Source organism: Triturus cristatus, chromosome 3_1, assembly GCF_964204655.1.
Source record: "Triturus cristatus chromosome 3_1, aTriCri1.1, whole genome shotgun sequence".
NCBI classification, from domain to species: Eukaryota; Metazoa; Chordata; class Amphibia; order Caudata; family Salamandridae; genus Triturus; species Triturus cristatus.
In genome coordinates, this window is record NC_140583.1 from 1,002,169,786 (window position 1) to 1,002,189,204 (window position 19,419).

The 19,419-nt window shown below is 47.2% G+C and overlaps 2 protein-coding genes across 2 annotated transcripts in view; one reads left to right on the forward strand and one right to left on the reverse strand.

Annotated features, from left to right (window-relative positions):
* TIMM8B (translocase of inner mitochondrial membrane 8 homolog B) overlaps positions 1–8,913 on the reverse strand; it is a 37,740-nt gene extending 28,827 nt beyond the window's left edge. The window contains exon 1 of the mRNA XM_085645702.1: positions 8,652–8,913. Coding sequence (XP_085501828.1) covers positions 8,652–8,768 — 117 coding nt within the window. The 5' untranslated portion in view covers positions 8,769–8,913. The remainder of the gene's footprint in view (positions 1–8,651) is intronic.
* Positions 8,914–8,960: 47 nt separating this feature from the next.
* The window catches only part of SDHD (succinate dehydrogenase complex subunit D), a 74,113-nt gene continuing 63,654 nt past the window's right edge, over positions 8,961–19,419 (forward strand). The window contains exon 1 of the mRNA XM_085645701.1: positions 8,961–9,273. Within this exon, the coding sequence (XP_085501827.1) occupies positions 9,231–9,273 (43 nt within the window). The 5' untranslated portion in view covers positions 8,961–9,230. The remainder of the gene's footprint in view (positions 9,274–19,419) is intronic.

Genomic DNA, 19,419 nt, shown 5'->3' on the forward strand with positions numbered 1-19,419 from the left:
CCGAAGGGAAGCACGGTGAACTGAAAGTGCTCCTGACCCACCGTGAACCGCAGGTAACGCCGGTGGGCCGGCAGGACGGGGATGTGGAAATATGCGTCCTGCAAGTCCAACGCTACCATCCAGTCTCCAGGGTCGAGGGCAGCTAGAACCTGAGCCAAAGTCAACATTTTGAACCGTTCCTTCCGGAGGAAGGCATTGACGTTCCTGAGGTCCAAGATAGGGCGTAGGCCCCCTTTGCCATTCTTGGGAACCAGAAAGTAGTGGGAATAACAACCACGACCTACTTCTGGGCTCGGAACGCGCTCGACGGCCTCTTTGGCCAAGAGGGCCGAAACTTCCTCTCGCAGAAGATTCAAATGATCCTCCGAGATACGGTGGTGCTGCGGTGGTGCTGCGGTGGCATGGCTGGAGGGGTCGTCTCGAAGGGGAGGGAGTAGCCCCGTCGGACGATTTGCAGCACCCACCTGTCCGAAGTGATGGTACGCCAGTGGAGCAGGTAATGGCGAACTCTGCCTCCCACTGGCGATGAATGGGCCTGAAAGCTCGGACTAGGAAGGCTTTGAGGCGGATGCTGCCGGGGTGGATGTGGACTGACCGCGTCGTCCTCCAGAACCGCCTCGGCGGAAACCGCGACCGCGTGCAGGTTGGGTCTGCGGCCGGTGGCTCTGCGGACGTGGGGAGGCACCCCTTCCTTGGCCACGAAAGGGGCGAAAAGCGGAAGCTTGCGGCCACGGGGCCCGAAAGGCCCAAGGACGTGGCCGTAGCCCGGGAGTCCTTAAAGCGAGCCAGCGCACTGTCCGCTTTCTCACCAAAAAGGCGAGCGCCATCAAAGGGCATGTCCATGAGAGAGCTCTGGACATCCCCCGAAAAGGACGTGGACCGCAGCCAGGCGTGACGCCGAAGCGCCACCGTGGTGGAAATCGCCCTACCCAGCGAGTCCGTGGTGTCAAGTCCACACCGGATTGCATGGCGTGCTGCATCCCTCCCATCGGCCAGAGCCTGGGAAAGTCGTGTCCGGGCCTCCTCCAGGCACAGGGGCAGCACGTCCTCCACCGTATCCCACAGAGAGTGGGAGAAACGGTCCAAGAGACAGGCGGTGTTTAAAGACCGCAGGCCTAAACTGAGGGAGGAGAACAGCTTCTTGCCAAACTGTTCCAGTCTCTTGGAATCCCGGTCCGGAGGAGCGGACGGGAAGGAGGTTTGGGAGGTAGAGGCCTGGATAACCAGGCTCTCGGGGGTGGGGTGTTGCGACAGAAAACTGGGGTCGCCCGGAGCAGGGCGGTGGCGCCTGGCAACGTTCCTATCCACAGGAGGAACTGTGGAGGGCTTGGACCAGGTGCCCTGTAGAACGTCAGTGAGGGCCTCATTGAATGGCAGCAGAGGCTCAGTGGAGCTTGCTGCAGACTGAAGCACCTCAGTGAGGATGTTAGTCCTCACAGCCACGGCAGGCAGCTCAAGCCCGAGGGCTTCGGCCGCCTTGCGCAGCACCACGGAAAAAGCAGCACCCTCCTCCGAAGCCACAGTCTGAGGAGAGATGAATCCAGCGTCCGGTGAGGTATCCAGACCACTGGCCTCCCCCAGTTCATCTGCCCAGTCCTGTGACAGTTGAGCCTGAACGGCCATAGGGTCATCGGACCCCTCCCAGTCGCCCCCGTCATCCGATTCCTGGTAAACAGGTGGAATGATCGGAGCCGGACGATAGACATAGTGAGTCTCGAGCGGCGTCGGGCGCCGCATCGGCGTCGGGTCCGGAGATGGGCTGAACCGGGGAACGACGTCGACCGGAGTCGACGTCGGGGGTGGAACCGGAGTCGGCGCCGGAGGCGTGACGAGGTCGACCGGCGTCGACGGGGGCCCAGGCATGGGCCCCTCGGGGACCTGCGGCGTCGGGGCCGGAGCCTCCAACGGCGCAGGGGCCGGAGCCGCAGGCGCGCAAGGTCGCCCAGTCGAGTCCGCGGGGCCCGAAGGCGCGTCGGCGGGCGTCGACGGCGGAGGCTGTTTCCTCATGGCCGAGAGGAAGGCACCGATCTCCGCCGGTGTCGCGTCAGTCCCAGGGACCGGCGGGTATGGGGACGTGCGCGGCGCCTGCGGCTCCCGCAGAGCCGCGGGGGTGGAACCACCCTGACCCTCGGCCGAGTCGCGCGACCGGCGAGGGGAGTCCGAGGAGCGGTGTCGCCTCTTGGACTTCTTAGATCGCTTGGACTTACCCGAAGACTTCGAGCCAGACGAGCGATGACGTCTGTCGCGGCTCCGCGACCGATCCTTGGACCTCCTCCTGGACCGGGATCGAGAAGGGCGCGGAGCCGAGTGTCGGAGCTCGAGAAGCTTACGGGACCGCTCCCGCCTAGCTTTCAAGGTCAGGGCCTGGCAGTCGGAGCACGAGTCCGCATCGTGGTCGAGGCCCAAACAGTAGAGGCACCGGCGGTGGTGATGCCTTGAACCCAGGCATCCTACCGGCACCAGATGTCGATTGACAAGATCAAAAGGGATCAAAATATTTAGTCAAAAAAGAAGACTAAAAGGAGTAGCTCTCCCGGATCGGCGCGGAAAAAAGAATAACTGACGTCAGCGCGCGAGGGCGGCGTCTAAGTACTCCGACTACGTCATTACGGCGCACGACGCCAACGACGGACGCGGAGCCGCAGACGACGCCTAGCGATGCGCAAGGGGTATTGCTGACGAAAAATCTTCCGGATCCAGTCTGACGCCTGGGGATATTCTAAGGTGAGGAATCTAACTAACGTGTTTCTTTCAGATTCCCTCTTTCTAATCATAAATAGATTAATTCTGGTCAAATCTCAATTCACAATCCTCACTGGTCACGTGTGGACACATTTCTGTCTGTTTCTATTTTTATTCTCCATCTCTACTCAGAGCTTTTTAGTCCCATTTGAGATAATCTCCTTTTATTTCTCATATTCTCTTCCTGTGCATGCTGACCTCTCAGACGTTATGCCTTTTGACTTATGTTCTCCCGATGTTGTAAGGGGATACATTGGCGTGTTTGTACATTGCAGACTTGAAAAGGTCGCGAGATATTGCCCTTGTGCGACGAAACACGTGTCGCTGCTACTGTCTAAAGAGATCTTTCAGCCTGGAGATACACAGGAAATAAAGAACAAGAAAACTTACATATGTCCAAGATAATTTATGCTTACTTCTTTACTTTGATTTCTGATCCAAAAGTTATTGTTTTGACGTGTGCTGGGGATTTGCTAAAAGTTTTGAATGTATTTGTTGGCCTTGGTCACAAAGATTTTTGAGGAGGTTAGTGGTTCTCCCCACCCTGCGAGCACCGTCACCCAGATATTACTATCCTGAATAATTAACTAGTGGTATTCTCCTTAGTGGCGCCCCAACACCTACAATGACTAAACATTTGTGCCAAAATGGTCCACCTACCAGAGGCGGGTGTAAAGAGGAGAAATATCTTTATTCCTTCTTGTTACTTCCTCTTTGCATGTGCGCTTCACTCTAGAGCACACTTCTAAAAGACATTTCATATTTCTGTTCCCTCCCTTTGACACAATGCAGCAACTACCTTTCCGCAATGTGTCAAAGTTTAGTAAATCTACCCCAATGTTGCACCATGAACCTACTAGTTCTAGGAGTAAACCAACCTGTCCAAGAGAAGTCACAGTTCACTGAAGTGGGAATAGAGGAGAGCACAGCAACAATACCTGACATACACTTACCCAACCAAGAGTTTACATATATTGAGGTTTGACCTTCCCACCCTGGAAGACCCAACAAAGTATTCTTTCCATAAATCCTCCGACACATTATACATATGAACAAAGAAGGCCTGTTTATTTGAACAAGTTGAACTACCTTGTTAAGTGAACGGCCTGCATTTTATAATAACTTGCCTTTTGTAGAGAACTTCATGCTGCACTCCTGACATTGGAATTCTGGTGGGTTTCTTCACAAACTGAGCCCACTCCTCACTTTTACCACTGCCAGATAATTTTATGTTGCTTATTTTGGTGCTAGGTATATCAACACAGGTATGCAGTTCCTTAGAAAAATTTTTTTTAAGGCAAAACGGTGGAGAGGGAATAGTTGGTCAGTAAGTGTCTACGGCATGGGTACTCACAAACTTTCTCTCGGGGGCCAAATTTACAGTGTGGTTTCTGGCTGAGGGCCACACCGGTGGGGGCGGGGCCAGTGGGGGAGGGGGTGGGGCTAGAGCAAAAAAAAACTATGACCATGAGGTTGAACACAGGCCACTGCAGCGGACGCCTTCATCCACTGAGCCACCAGACCCGGTATGCACACCTATCTATCTATCTATCTATCTGTCTCCCGCCCTATCTATCTATCTCTCACTCTGTCTCCCGCCCTATCTATCTATCTGTCTCCCGCCCTCTCTATCTATCTATCACTCTGTCTCCCGCCCTCTCTATCTATCTATCTATCTATCTCTCACTCTGTCTCCCGCCCTCTCTATCTATCTATCCATCTATCTCTCACTCTGTCTCCCGATCTATCTATCTATCTATCTATCTCTCACTCTGTCTCCCGATCTATCTATCTCTCACTCTGTCTCCCGATCTATCTATCTATCTATCTCTCTATCTCTCTCACTCTGTCTCCCGCCCTCTCTATCTATCTATCTATCTCTCACTCTGTCTCCCGCCCTCTCTATCTATCTATCTGTCTCCCGCCCTCTCTATCTATCTATCTATCTATCTCTCACTCTGTCTCCCGCCCTCTCTATCGATCTATCGATCTATCTATCTATCTATCTATCTCACTCTGTCTCCCGCCCTCTCTATCTATCTATCTATCTATCTCTCACTCTGTCTCCCGCCCTCTCTATCTATCTATCTCTCACTCTGTCTCCCGCCCTCTCTATCTATCTATCTCTCACTCTGTCTCCCGCCCTCTCTATCTATCCATCTATCTATCTCTCACTCTGTCTCCCGCCCTCAGTATCTATCTATCTATCTATCTCTCACTCTGTCTCCCGATCTATCTATCTATCTATCTCTCTCACTCTGTCTCCCGCCCTCTCTACCTATCTATCTATCTATCTATCTGTCTCCCGCCCTCTCTATCTATCTATCTATCTATCTATCTCTCACTCTGTCTCCCGCCCTCTCTACCTATCTATCTATCTATCTATCTGTCTCCCGCCCTCTCTATCTATCTATCTATCTATCTATCTCTCACTCTGTCTCCCGCCCTCTCTATCGATCTATCTATCTATCTATCTATCTATCTCTCACTCTGTCTCCCGCCCTCTCTATCTATCTATCTATCTATCTCTCACTCTGTCTCCCGCCCTCTCTATCGATCTATCTATCTATCTCTCACTCTGTCTCCCGCCCTCTCTATCTATCTCTCTCTCCGTCCATCACTCTGTTTGTCTCCCTTTCTCTCTGTCTCTCTCTCCGTCCATCACTCTGTTTGTCTCCCTTTCTCTCGGTCTCTCTCTCCGTCCATCACTCTGTTTGTCTCCCTTTCTCTCTGTCTCTCTCTCCGTCCATCACTCTGTTTGTCTCCCTTTCTCTCTGTCTCCCTCCCTGTTTGTCTCCCTCTCGCTCCCTTTGTCTCACTCACTGTTTGTCTCCCTCTCGCTCCCTCTGTCTCACTCACTGTTTGTCTCCCTTTCACTCTGTCCCCTCCCTCTCTCTCTCTCCCTCTGTCTCTCTCCCTCTCCCTCTCTCCCTCTGTCTCCCTCCCTCCCTATCCCTCCCTCTGTCTCCGTCTCCCTCCCTCTGTCTCCCTCCCTCCCTCCCTCTGTCTGCCTCCCTTCCTCCCTTTGTCCTCCCTTCCTCCCTCTGTCTCCCTGCCTCTCTCTCCCTCTCTCCCTCCCTTCCTCTCCGTCTCCCTCCCTCTCTCTCTCTCCCTCCCTCTGTCTCACTCACTGTTTGTCTCCCTTTCTTTCTGTCCCCCTCCCTCCCTCTCTCTCTCTCTCCCTCTCCCTCCCTCTCTCCATCTCCCTCCCTCTCTCTATTGCTCTCTCTTTCCCTCTGTCTCCCTCACTCTGTCTCCCTCCCTCCTCCGTTCTCCCTCCGTCTCCCTCCCTCTCCCTCCCTCCCCCTCCCTCTGTCTCCCTCTCTCTCTCCCTCCCTCTCTCTCCCTCCCTCTCTCACTCACTGTTTGTCTCCCTTTCTTTCTGTCCCCCTCCCTCCCTCTCTCTCTCCCTCTCCCTCCCTCTCTCCGTCTCCCTCCCTCTCTCTATTGCTCTCTCTTTCCCTCTGTCTCCCTCACTCTGTCTCCCTCCCTCCTCCGTTCTCCCTCCGTCTCCCTCCCTCTCCCTCCCTCCCTCCCCCTCCCTCTGTCTCCCTCTCTCTCTCCCTCTCTCCCTCCCTTCCTCTCCGTCTCCCTCCCTCTCTCTCCCTCCCTCTGTCTCACTCACTGTTTGTCTCCCTTTCTTTCTGTCCCCCTCTCTCTCTCTCCCTCTCCCTCCCTCTCTCCGTCTCCCTCCCTCTCTCTATTGCTCTCTCTTTCCCTCTGTCTCCCTCACTTTGTCTCCCTCCCTCCTCCGTTCTCCCTCCGTCTCCCTCCCCCTCCCTCCCCCTCCCTCTGTCTCCCTCTCTCTCTCCCTGTCTTCCCCCCTCTCCCTGTCTTCCTCCTCTCCCTGTCTTCCTCCTCTCCCTCCCTCTTCCTCCCTCTGTCGCACTCTGTCTTCCTCCCGCTGTCACCTCACCCCCTGCTCTCACTCCCTGCTGCCCTCCATCACCTCACCCTGCTGTCCTCTGTCCCCTCACCCCGCGCTGAGACTGCTTCCAGGGAACACACACGGCCGCCGCACCCAAGTACTTCACAGGTCTTTTAAAGACCATTCACTTGTTAATGAGACTTTGTTGTATTTCACCTCTTCTTAGCGCCCCTGCATCTCCACTCAATCAGAGGGGAGATGCAGGGGCGCTAAGAAGAGGTGAAATACAACAAAGCCTCATTAACAAGTAAATGGCCTTTAAAAGAATCGCCCGGCCTCACAGCTCCGCGCTGCTGTAACCGTGTAACCGGCGGTGTTCGCTGACAAGCACAGGGCACAGGCACTATGTCTGCAAGGTCCGCGGGCCGCCAAGGAAGGCTTGCCGGGCCGCTGACGGCTCGCGGGCCGTACTATGAGTACCCGTGGTCTAAGGAGATGGACAGGGGTCCATTCAATTTGGAACTGGGGCCCTCACACACCCAGATGGATTGTCATGATAGGGCATGAGCCTCGTCGGGCGGCGCTACAACACCCGACGAGCACCCATGAAGGGAATGTTTATCGGAGATCATTTTTTCCAAAGCTATATGTGAAATGGGGGTGTAGGGCCGGCAAGTGTAGAATGGTGTAGTGAAGTGTGTGTGTGTAAAAATGGTGTTGATAAAATAGACTAAGTAGTTATCTAAAACAAGTTTTAATAGGGGAGTCTACTTGACTGATTAAAAAGAGGGTGGCTAGCAGTAGACACAATGATCTCGGCTAGCTAAAAAAAAAGTCAAAAGGTCAACATGTTTCTTGCTGTGTCTCGGCTAGCTAAAAAAAAAGTCAAAAGGTCAACATGTTTCTTGCTGTGTGTCAGAAACAATCAGATGGCAATTCATCAGGACCAAAAAAGAATTATTGTACGCAGTGGCTGGAATCTGGGCTGGTGTCAAGGATAATCCAATCACAAATAAACCTAGTTGTAGTTTGGCTTTTTACAGTGATTCTAAAAAATAGACCCAATTAGGGTGGCTCTTAAGTCTCAAGTGGGGGCAGAGTAAACGTTCGCTTAGCACGAGAGTCATAGTGATGGATGCACGGGACAACCCACCCAATCTCTACCGCCTCGGGAGTTTATTTTAGTGCAGCAAACATCTTCATTAAAATCTTGTTTTACAAAGGGAAATAGGTCACAAGTTAGCCCAAGTAGGGTTGCCAATTTCTCCAGAGGAAAATACCAGGCAATTTTTTTAAGATTCTGAAAAGGCATGATAGTTAAACAGAACTTTATATGATATTTTAACATGGCTTTGTAGGTGATATTACCAATGTTTTTTACAGGAATAAAGAAATTGGAGCTGGATGGTGGTTGATATGGGGCTGTGGCCCAAAGGTCAGCTGTGAGATAAGGTGCACAGGAGAGGGATGGTAGAAATGTGGATAATCAGGCCTGGAAGTACTTGTGTTGTAGCCTGACCTGTTGGAAGTTGAGGGTTTGCACTTAGGTCCAGACATTGCTCTTACTTTCAAATAACTCTCTACATGCTCTGTATACACACAGAATCGATCTGTTGTATCATGGCGACTGTTTGCAAGTATGATGTAATCTAGGGCTTGTAGGCTACTACAAGAAGTGACAATTTGGGCCCACAGTGGCCCACCCAAATGCACCCTTGGCCCACTCAAATAAAAATTCCTGGAGCCGGACCTGCAAAGAACCCTGGCAATCTTACACGAATTATATACACTTACCAGCTTGGATGTTCCAGAATATCAATTTTTTTTAAATAATGGCCAGTATTGCTTTTCTATGAACGGGGGCTCTTTAACCCGTAGCCCGACACATTACCCTGTGCCACAAAACAGAACTCCCACTCTGGTCCATAACTACAAATTACTGTCAGCTGGAGCCAGCACGTTACCCGTAACACCGGCAGCAGCGCTTAGGGCACGCTTACTGTACACTCACACCTACCCACCAGGACCCCCTCGCTCGCACCTGTGCCGTGAATTGCGCCTTCTGCTGCTCAGCAGCCAGCATGGACTGCAACTCCGCGTTGACCTCTTTGGAGCTGCTGCCCGAAGAAAAGTCCATATTCGGGGAGTACTCGGCCATCGTGCCCAGTGACAACAGCTAATTCAGAAATACGACCTTCACCAGTCTCCGCTACAACCACAAAACGCTCAACTGTACACACCCCTGCTTTTTTTTTTAATGCACGTGCACCGCGGCCATTTTGGAACGGTTAGGATTTGCAAAATATCGGGTGGACGCCGTGTATAGTACGTCACGATGCACGCATCCCAACGATCTTCTCATAATTATTTAAATCGTCATCTTGGATTAGGATATATTTTCCAAGTATGCTTATTTCGCTTCGATGCAGCTTTAACCACTGATCACCAATAGAGCAATGCTGCGAATGCTTGTTTTGCGGTCATGCTGTAGAAAGAGGCGGAGTCCAACGGATGTGATTTCAGCCACCATTAAAGCTCCCTGTCAAACTTTAGGGCATGTCCAGGTCGTTTACTTCCGGGTGGAGGAGGTAACCTTGGTTGTCAGTTCTCTTCTCCCATCATGGCGGCGTTACTGAGATTGAGCTGTTCCATGGGTGCGAAAGGTCAGTGGTTTACGTCGCAGCATGTTTGTGGAAATTACTTTGTAAAGGGGCACAGGGTGTATGTATAGTGTCTGTCACAGTCCGTTGATTCTCAACGCAAGTCTATGAACTCGAGGGGAGTTCCTATTAGCACTCCATCTCAAGCGAAGTTAGCAGACAATCCTAAAAATAATTGCATTTTTATACCGCTTGGTACCCCAGACAAGGCTTTGAAGCGCTTTCGGCGAGAAGCGATTAATGACGACATGGACGATAAATCTGCAATACCATTATACAACAAGCATTGGCATAACCAATAGTCTGGCCTTTGAGACCTTATAAGTATTTAACCATGCAGCACATCATCCTGGGTGCTACAACATCTACTGTTCTTTAACATGTAAGCTTTGACACTAATAGGCACATTATAGCACTGCACTAAGATGTACTTAACGTGTTATTTTTGTACAACTGGTAGTCTGAACTCGCATATCTGGAAGTGCTTTCATACGTGATATTGAAGAAAAGACTGAACTATAAAAGACATATGAGGCATATATTATTAGTAAATCTGTACTTTTAGACTAAGGCATTTTATCCAGTAATGCAGCGTGCAATACACATTCGGTCCCCCTAAGAAGCATCGCAGAACTAAAACCTAACGTCACGTTTAGCAGAGGCTCCAGAGTAGGTAAACAATGGTCTATTTATAAGTAACAAAGTAGAGGGAATGAGGTACGAAATTGACAGTTTTTACACATTCATACAGTGTTAAAATGTAACAATTATATTACAACAGTGCTTACAGTTCATTACCTTAGGCAATAATCCACAAGTTACAACATTCAACACAAGTATATTAATGACCGGGATCTAATCTCAAATTATACCCGTCATCAAGAATGGAAACGAGGTACAGACAATATAGGATATGTTCCAGTTGTAAAAAAACATAACAATAACAATGAAAATGGGTAACAGTAAAACAATATGCAGGGTGTACCATGGCACCTGGTGGTGGGTGGGCAACAATAACTCTGTGCTGGCCTGACATAGTCCAATAAATAAGATGGCTTCTTACAGACTCTAGTTGAAGCACGATTCCTAACACCATCAGGAGATGGCTTCTTACAGACTCTAGTTGAAGCACGATTCCTAACACCATCAGGTGAGCTAGGCTTGACATCATCATTGTTGTCCCCACGACATCCATCCACCCTTCCTTTTACCACTACAACCCTATTTAGGTTCCAAATCCTATGATCCTGTGTTTTTACTGCATTTTTAAACACTTTAATGACACACATAGGTTTCATGAATTTAGAAATAGCATTTCCCATCAATCCAGGACGTTTGATCATGACCACATCACCGACCATAACTTTAGTAGACCTCACACTTTTCCTCTTATCATAATAATTCTTTCTCGAATTACATTTTTCTTCCTCCCTCTTCTGTATCATATCTTTATCACATTCCTTTTCCTTACCCTTCTCCAATTCATATTTGTTGACCCATGTTGGTTCCACATTAGTGTTAGGAACTCTCCCACGAAACAACAAAAAAGGTGTTTTCCCAGTAGTTGAGTGTGGAGACAATCTATATTCTTCTATTTTCTTTAACACCTCATCCTTCCAATTTGAGGACAAAGATTTTGATAAAGCAATCGTTTCTTTGATTACCCTGTTAAATCTCTCCACCATCCCGTTTGCTTCAGGATGATAGAGAGAGCACAACTTGTGAGTAATTCCCTTGGAAGTTAGAAAGTTTTGCATTTCAACCGACACAAATTGCACACCATTGTCCGTCAGTATGGAATTGGGTATACCCTCTTTAGAGAACAGATTCCTCAAGCACCTAATAACGTGTACTGAATCTATGATCGACAAAAAGAAGATCTCAGGCCACCGTGAAAACATATCAATGATCACCAACACAAATGACTGTGATCCATTAGAGTGAATGGGACCCAGAATATCCATTGCAACGTCCTGCCACGGACCCAACGGACGTCTCCTTACCACCATGGGCTGAACCCGTGTGCATTTGGTCTTCTCACTTAAAGAGCATGGTATGCAATCTCTAATTGCCCGTTCCACCTCTATATCCATGCCCGGCCACCAATAAGACATCCTCAAGCGTTCTTTGGACTTAGTTATGCCAGCATGAGAAGAGTGCACTAAATCTATGAGTTCTTTCCTGAGACTAGAAGGAGGTATCAGTCTCGTTCCCCGAAACAAAAGGTTGTTCTCAACCGACAATTCATTACGCACTGTCCAATACTTCCTGGAGTCAGAAGAACCTTGTTTATTACAATTCCAACCCTTTTTAACCAAATCTATAATATCATTCAGAACATCATCCATAGTCATTTCATTTCCCCATCTCTCTTCACTAATGATATTCTGCTCCACTACACACACCCATTCTTTTGAATCTTCCCAATCATCCACCTCTGTCGAGTCCTTAGGGGTGAGGCGTGACAGTACATCCGCAACATTATTTTCAACACCTGGTATATACTTTATGTCAAAATTATATTCCTGCAGGCCTATCACCCATCTAGTAATCCTACTAGACACCAAATCCAGACCTTTTTTACTGAATATTTCTACCAGCGGCTTGTGATCAGTCCTCACCTCAAACTTATTACCCCACAAGAACTTCTTCAACTTTCTTACCGCCCAGTACACTGCGAGAGCTTCTCGCTCTACCACCGAATATCTCGTCTCAGGATCTTTAAGGCTACGTGATAAACACATAACCGTATAGATGCCACCCTCTCCTTGTTGTTGCAAGACAGCACCTAGACCCTTCTCGCTTGCATCTGTAATCAGCACTGGTTTAATCTTGGGATTAAAGCTAGCTAGAGAAGGAGCATCCTTAAGTTTATTCTTAATGTCACTAAACTCACGCTCACATTCTTCCGTCCACTGAAAATCTACCCCCTTCCTTAGTAATTGTCTCATCTTCAATGTACAATTAGCAAAGTTCTTCACAAATTTAGAGTAGTATTCAACAACTCCTAGGAATTTCATAAGCTCACTCTTATTAATGGGAGGACTCATGTCTTGAATAGAATTGACCAGATCTTTCTTAGGCTTCACACCCTCACAAGTTATATTGTGACCTAAATAGTCAATGGAGTTGGACCTAAATTTACATTTTTCAGCTTTTATGGTTAAATTATGTTCAGATATCTTCTTTAAAACTGACCTCAAGCGACTATCATGTTGCTTGTTGTCTTGTCCAAACACTAAAATGTCATCTTGGTATACATAAATACCAGGTAAGCCTTTAAGCATGTTCTCCATGACCCTCTGAAATACCGAGGAGGCCGATACTAACCCAAAGGGCATGCGTATAAATCTGAAAGTTCCAAATGGCGTTATGAACGCAGTGTAATCCCTACACGACTCTTCCAATTCTATTTGGTGGTATGCTGAAGTCAGGTCAATGGTACTAAATACTTTAGCTCCACCCAATAGAGTCAGTAACTCATTAATATTCGGCAAAGGATATTTATCAATTATTACACACTTGTTTAGTTGCCTCAAGTCGATGCAGAGTCTCAGATCCCCATTAGGTTTGCGTGCTGCTACAACCGGGGCCAACCACTCAGTCCCTTCAACCTCCTCAATTATACCTCCCTTTTTCAATTTAACAATCTCTTCCTGCATGTCGTCCCTTACTGAAAGAGGTACATTCCTCACCTTGCAACATACGGGACTAGCATCTTTCTTCAGAAGAATTTTATGTTTGTACCCCTTGAGACAACCCAATTCTTTCCTGAACACACTTGGATAATCTCTTTTAAGACAATCGACCAATTTGTCATTATCATTCTCCACCTCCTCAACAGAGTTCACATCACCCTTCAACCGTATAGGAGGATCCGAATTGGGATCTAAGAAGACTCCAAGATCTCCTTGATGCATCCAACTAATAATGCTGTCACCTTTCTTTGACACGTAAATTTTCCCTGAAATTAATCTCCCTTTATATTCAATAAGCCCTACAAAATAACCATGTAATTTAATGGGCTGTCCGCCATAAGCTAGAGGCTTTATATCCGGTTTTAAAAGATTAATCTTACTTTTTAAATTGCTCATGTAGAATTCACTTGCCACAATGGTGATTTTAGCCCCTGAATCAAATAAGACTCTGGTCTTTTTTCCTTCCACTATAATTTCGTCCATAGGTGAGTTCTTCTTCCTTTCCCCAGTTACCACTTGCTCAACTATCTGACCACATTCATATTCTTCACTATTAACCTCATCATAACTATCATCAGATATGTGGATTTTTTTTACATTTGGTACATTCTTACTGTTACACATATAAGCAAAATGACCTTTCTTTTTACATTTCGGACACATAAAGCCAAGAGCTGGACACTTAGGATTATTTGCCAAATGACCTAATTTCCCACATCTAAAACACTTGCTGTTGGTCCACTGCTGTTGGGCACTTGCCGTTGTCTTTCCTTTTGACGATGAAGCTTCCATGTGAGTTTTATCTTTAACTTTATAGTCTATTTTATTCTTGCTCTTCACTTCTTGAACTTTGCACTCATTTGATGAATCTTTTTTCAAAACAGCGACGCATTTAATAGTGTTCTATTCTTTTAGCAAGAGTGTTGGGATCTCTTCCGGTGTTTTCCTGCCGACTACGCCAGTGTGAAATCCTTCATATAGAAAGCAGGAGTCAGAAGAGTAGGTTGAAATGCAGGTTTATTCCTAGAGATCCCATCCATCTAAACTCCACCCAGCAAATCCAGTTTACATCTGAACACCCAGCATCAGCCTAGAACTCAGTGACATCACAGATGACACTGTTGACATTCTATAGTGAACACGCTACAGCTCAGTGAGGCAATTAGGTATGCCATGCTTATGACATACTACACACCGCTGTGAACAAAAGGGCCTTTCAGAAGGGACCTGATGCTTTAGAATATTCCAGTCATGCTGGCCACCGTTTACAGTAACTCTAAGAATGATTTAATGCAGTTCTTGAAACGGGATTGCTTTTTGTGCCACGTAAATCAGCACAGGATTACACTGCAATTCAATTTTTTTCCCCCTAATACAATCCAACAAATATTGGTTTTTATGCCCTTTTCCAGTTTAGAATATTAATAACCAGTCTACGGGGTCAGGCAAAGCCAGCGAGTTAATAACAAAGCAGGGCATATGCTTCTTAGGGTGTCAGTTATACCATGTATTAGCATTTTATATACACAAACACTGAAGTGTGCTGCTCTTTGCCACACTCACTGGCTACGTGCGATGAAAGAACACCAGGATTTATTCTATATTTTAAATGTACAGAATGGAAAGAAAAATGCGCCCCCCTACTCTATCAAAAAGTTAGAATTCTTGGAAATCGGACCTTTTCAAAAGTTTGTTGAGCGCCTAATTTGGTTTCCAGACCAGAAAATGGGGCCTTTTTAAAACGAAGCAAACACAAGGAGATGCTGGACGGAGCACTTTAAAACAAGCAGTGTGAATTCTCTACAGTGGATGGAAGTGTGAAGGCAGCGGGGATCCTTGGACCGGGGAACTTATTGGGACAATAAAGTTCAGTTTGAAAGCCTTTCCAGGACAATATAGACTAAAGGAAAATGCAGAAAAGCTTTCATTTTGCTCCAAATGTGTGTGTTTCTGCTTTTACCCTCTTCTGTCTGGGAGTGCTTGTTCTATCTTTGTGAATGTGTGCGCATCTGTCACTGGTGGTCGGTTGTTTTTTAGGTCTCGCTGAGTCAGCGCACATGCGCTGCTTGGAGAGACTTTAGTAGGTGAGTTTTCAAAGTGCTGCTGGCTGGCGACAAGCTTGCGTTCATGCGCGAACCACCAGCCTTCAGCGCCATCTGTCATTCCTGGCAGAGTTGACGCGGCAATTGGCGACTCAATCGGAAGTGGCCTCCTGACGAGGGATCTGGCACTTTAAAAAACAAAACAAAAAAAAAACACATTGAAAACTGACTTGATACTACAAATCACGTGTAGGGTTAGAGAACATTTGTTGTTAACAATGTCATTGAGCAAATTTGCGTAATTTTAGGTAGGAGATTATTTTACAGTGAACTGCATGGGGTTCCGTTTCCTAGGATTTATGTATGCTCCCTTATCAAGTTTAAATGTTTACATAAACATTTAGAACTTTACTCAAGTGTTTGCCATCTGATGTATTTGCTAAAAGTAATCACCTTGGGGAGAGGATGTGGTCTAACGGTTAGGGCGGTCGACCTAAAATCTGGGGAACCGGTTTTGAGTCTCGGCAATGATGACGCTCAACATCCTGTGATTATGAGCAAATCACTTCATCTCCCTGTGCCTAACAATACCCGATACCTTCGGGTCAAGTTCGCGCTGTATAAAACTCTGGAAAAAAAAAAATAATAACTCCGTTCCAAAATAAAGGCAAAGAAGCAAATAAATTCAACTTTATTCAGAGCCACCCGTCCGCTCACGGAAAGCAGAAGCAGTTGATTTTCCGTGTGCTATTTTAAGGGCATCTCATTTGTTTCAGTGCCACTCGCAGATCTAAGTCCGGTCATTGAATGCCAATAGGAAGATTATCCGGATGAGCACTTTATCCATGAGAGTTTCAGAAAACAAATGCTGCTGAAAAGGGTAATAATGACAGTTGTGTTAGTGGTGCAACTATCACTACTTTTTTATAGATGGTTTTTTTTTTTTGTTTTTTGTTTTTTGTTTTAAAAATAAATATTTATTTTAATATGCACATTTTTGTGCTCTGTAGTTAAGCATACATTTGTAGATTAGGAAAAAAATACAAACCAACTGGGGATTAGTTTTGGGCATCTGTGGACTTCTTCGTCACTTTGAGTTCATGACCATTCTCGGGTCTTAGTTCACTAATTTGGATTTAATTAGAAGCTCCATTTTCTTTTCATGGAACCAGTGCACCACTAATAAAAAGAGTAGATGTCATATTAGTGAGAAAGCTAAATTCTTTTCCTTTTGCACCCATCTTGTCGAACTAACTGCAAAGTAAGTAGTTCAATTTTTCAAAGTTCAAGTTCATGCCCATTCCTCATGGGTATGTGGAAGGTGGGATTCTCAGTCTTTACTGCCAAGGGGTGCATCGTTGCATCACTGCAAAGTGGCGGGAAAGTGAGGGATGGCTCCGTGCAAAACACCAATAGTGAAATTGAACAGGTGTCTCAAATCTCTTTGCGCAGTCTTTTTTTGTGGGTAGTCTTCAACAGCACCCTCCGACTCTCGTGCATATACATTGATATTGCTGTGTGCAGTGCTGCTCCCCACTTATATAGGCAGCCCCTTGCGGGCATCTGTAGAGAAAGGTACATTGAGAAGTCTGAGACAGGAATAGCAGGTTTGTCTGGATAGGATGCTGCTTACTGTTTCTTCCCTGCCGTCTACCTTTTAGTCTGTACTGGAAGTTTAAAATGACTGCAGCACCCAGTGCTTGCCATCAAGACTCCAGCACACTCATAACATAATTCATGCTTTTCATCTCCTGTGATTTTGCTCTGAGATCCCCTTGCGCTGTAAGTATCACTTGTAGGCCCTGCCACACAGGTGTCCAGAGTTGGTGCGTTAAAGCGGGGTCCATGTAGTTTTTTCGGATACCCGCAAGATCTCTTTGCCTCAACTGAATATTACCCCACAGCTCTGTGGTTATCGGGAATGATTCTAGGCCACATAGACAAAAGTCGAACACCTGTCTTTTTGCATTTTTTGCATTTAGGGTGTTCAAAACATGCTGCTGTTTTTTGTACTTCTGATGTATCCTCTGTCTAGTTTCCTATCTACTCTTGATGCAAGAGGAAGACGTTGCACACACAGGTGTTGGAGAGCACAGACACCTTTAATTTATTTTCATACCGTAAAGCAGAGGTTCTTAACTTGTGGTTCGGGAACTCCTGGCGTTCCATAAAGCCTACTCAGGTGGTCCACAACTACTTAGAAAATTAAATATTAATAAACACTCTAATTTCAGTGCACTTTAGAAAAGTTAACTGGTCACCTTTCAGCTGTTGATTATTTAGATGGTGAACTGGTACTAATGCAGTGGCACTATTATTCAGGTGTTAGGCTGCTACCAATGAGATACACTGCTAACCAGACAGTGTTAATGTCCTCTGGTCATGGACTGGGAAGTGCTATTATCTGTATCACTAAAAGGGTGGAAATAATTGTGCCTTTTTTATTGAAAATCTTTTATTTTGTTATTTGTGCTTAAACCAGACACTGTAGAACAGCATTTATTTTAACAACACAGTGAGCCCATAAAAATCTCCAGGCCTGCTACTTTCTTTTATTCTATTTTTTCTTGTGTAAGAAACCCAACAAAAGTATAAATGGAAGTGAGCACACATGAGACAACCTTGAGGAAAAAGTCCCATCTCAACCTCAAAATATCGAATTTTAGAAATTTGGCCCAATCGGTACCATGCTTGGGGAATTAATAATGTGTAGCTCCCAAGCATCCAAGGGAATAAGAACAAGCATTGGCATAGCCAATAGGTCTCGCCTTTGGGACCTTATAAGTGTTTAGTTATCCAGCACAATATTCTTGGTGCAACAACATCAAGTGCCGCATGGCTCAACACTTAATAGGTCCCAAAGGCGAGACCTATTGCCTATACCAATGCTTGTCTTGTCTGTGCGAGCAGGAGCAGCCAGTATGCTGGAGGAGGGGGGGGCGTGTAGGCGAGGGGGTAGGGGCACCAGGGGTCGTGCCAAAGAGGTTCCATCACAACCTCAAAACCAAGTGGCGAATGTGGAGGGGGTTTGGGAAGCAAATGTCCACCTTGTCACATTTCTCTCCTCCCTTCGCTGTGGGCTGCGGAGGGAGCTCTCTGGTGAACCTTGTCTTGTACTAGGTTCGACTCTGCTGAACCGGGTTATGACTTCCTACAAGACAACATGACAAGTGGGGCTGAACCCCCGCCGGCCCCCCTCCCACACTTGTGCTCTGGTTTCACTGTCCTCCCACCTTTAACCGACAGACTGACACCGCCCTTCTACTCACGCACTCTTTGTTTGACGGAGACAGGAAAATGCAAACCAAGGAAACACCCGGGAGAGCTGTAGCTCTCCTTCACGTGATAGTTAGAGATTATTATAATCGGGATCACATTGACACATCAAACACCGGCTTTTAGCAAGAAGTGAGGTAGCTGAGCCGCTGGACGGATGCAGCTCCCGCCCTCAAAGACTGAAGCTTGTCAGACACACCAAAAGCTGCATTTGATTATCCGGCTCTGGGAAAGAGAGGCACGGCGAGAGAGGAGGAGAGTGGTGCAAACTTCCAAGATATAGATGTGGTAAAATAACTCTGGCGGTTAATGCACTTAATGAGGGATCGTGTGCACTGCTTAACATAGGCACAGGAGGTTTAACAGCCCAGAACACCAGGTCACAGATTTGTAACTGATGTAGATAGCTTAGTGGGTTACTGCTTTGGCTGCAGCTATCCTTGTGTTTCCCAGCTCAGGTCTGCCCATCTGTCCCTCGCGCTCACCAGTGCCTGCACACTGCTCTCCCTTTCATCAGTCCATCTCTCCCTCGTTAATATCTGCCCCTCTCGTTAATATCTGCCCGTCTGTCCCTCGCACTCACCAGTGCCTGCACACTGCTCTCCTTTCCATCAGTCCGTCTCTCCCTCGTTAATATCTGCCCGTCTGTCCCTCGCGCTCACCAGTGCCTGCACATTGCTCTCCTTTCTATTGCCCTCCTCTCTTTCTCCTCAGCTGGTCCCCTCTCCCTCATTAGTCCTAGCTCTCTCTTTTTTCACCCATCTGTCTCCTGCTCCTCTCACTGGGTCGGGTTTTGCTTTCAACAGCCTGTCCTCTCTCCACGCACTTGTCCCTTCTCTCTCTCGTTTTCATTCACCTCCTTCCCCCTCATCTTTTCAGCCGTCTCCTCCTCTCCCTTACTGGCCCCTGGCCCCCTTCCACAAACTCAGCGACTCGGTGGGTTAATGTACCTGCTGGAGCGTGCACAAGGGGAGTGCAGCTATATATAGACAAGGACACACACAGTAAGGCCATTGATGCGTTTGGGTGGAAAGGAGGGAGGGGAAGTGTTGGATGTGGATGGGGATGTTGGGGCTGTTTCGAAAAATAGTGTGAAAAATGTTCATGCCTCTACTTCTATATCTAGAACGAAG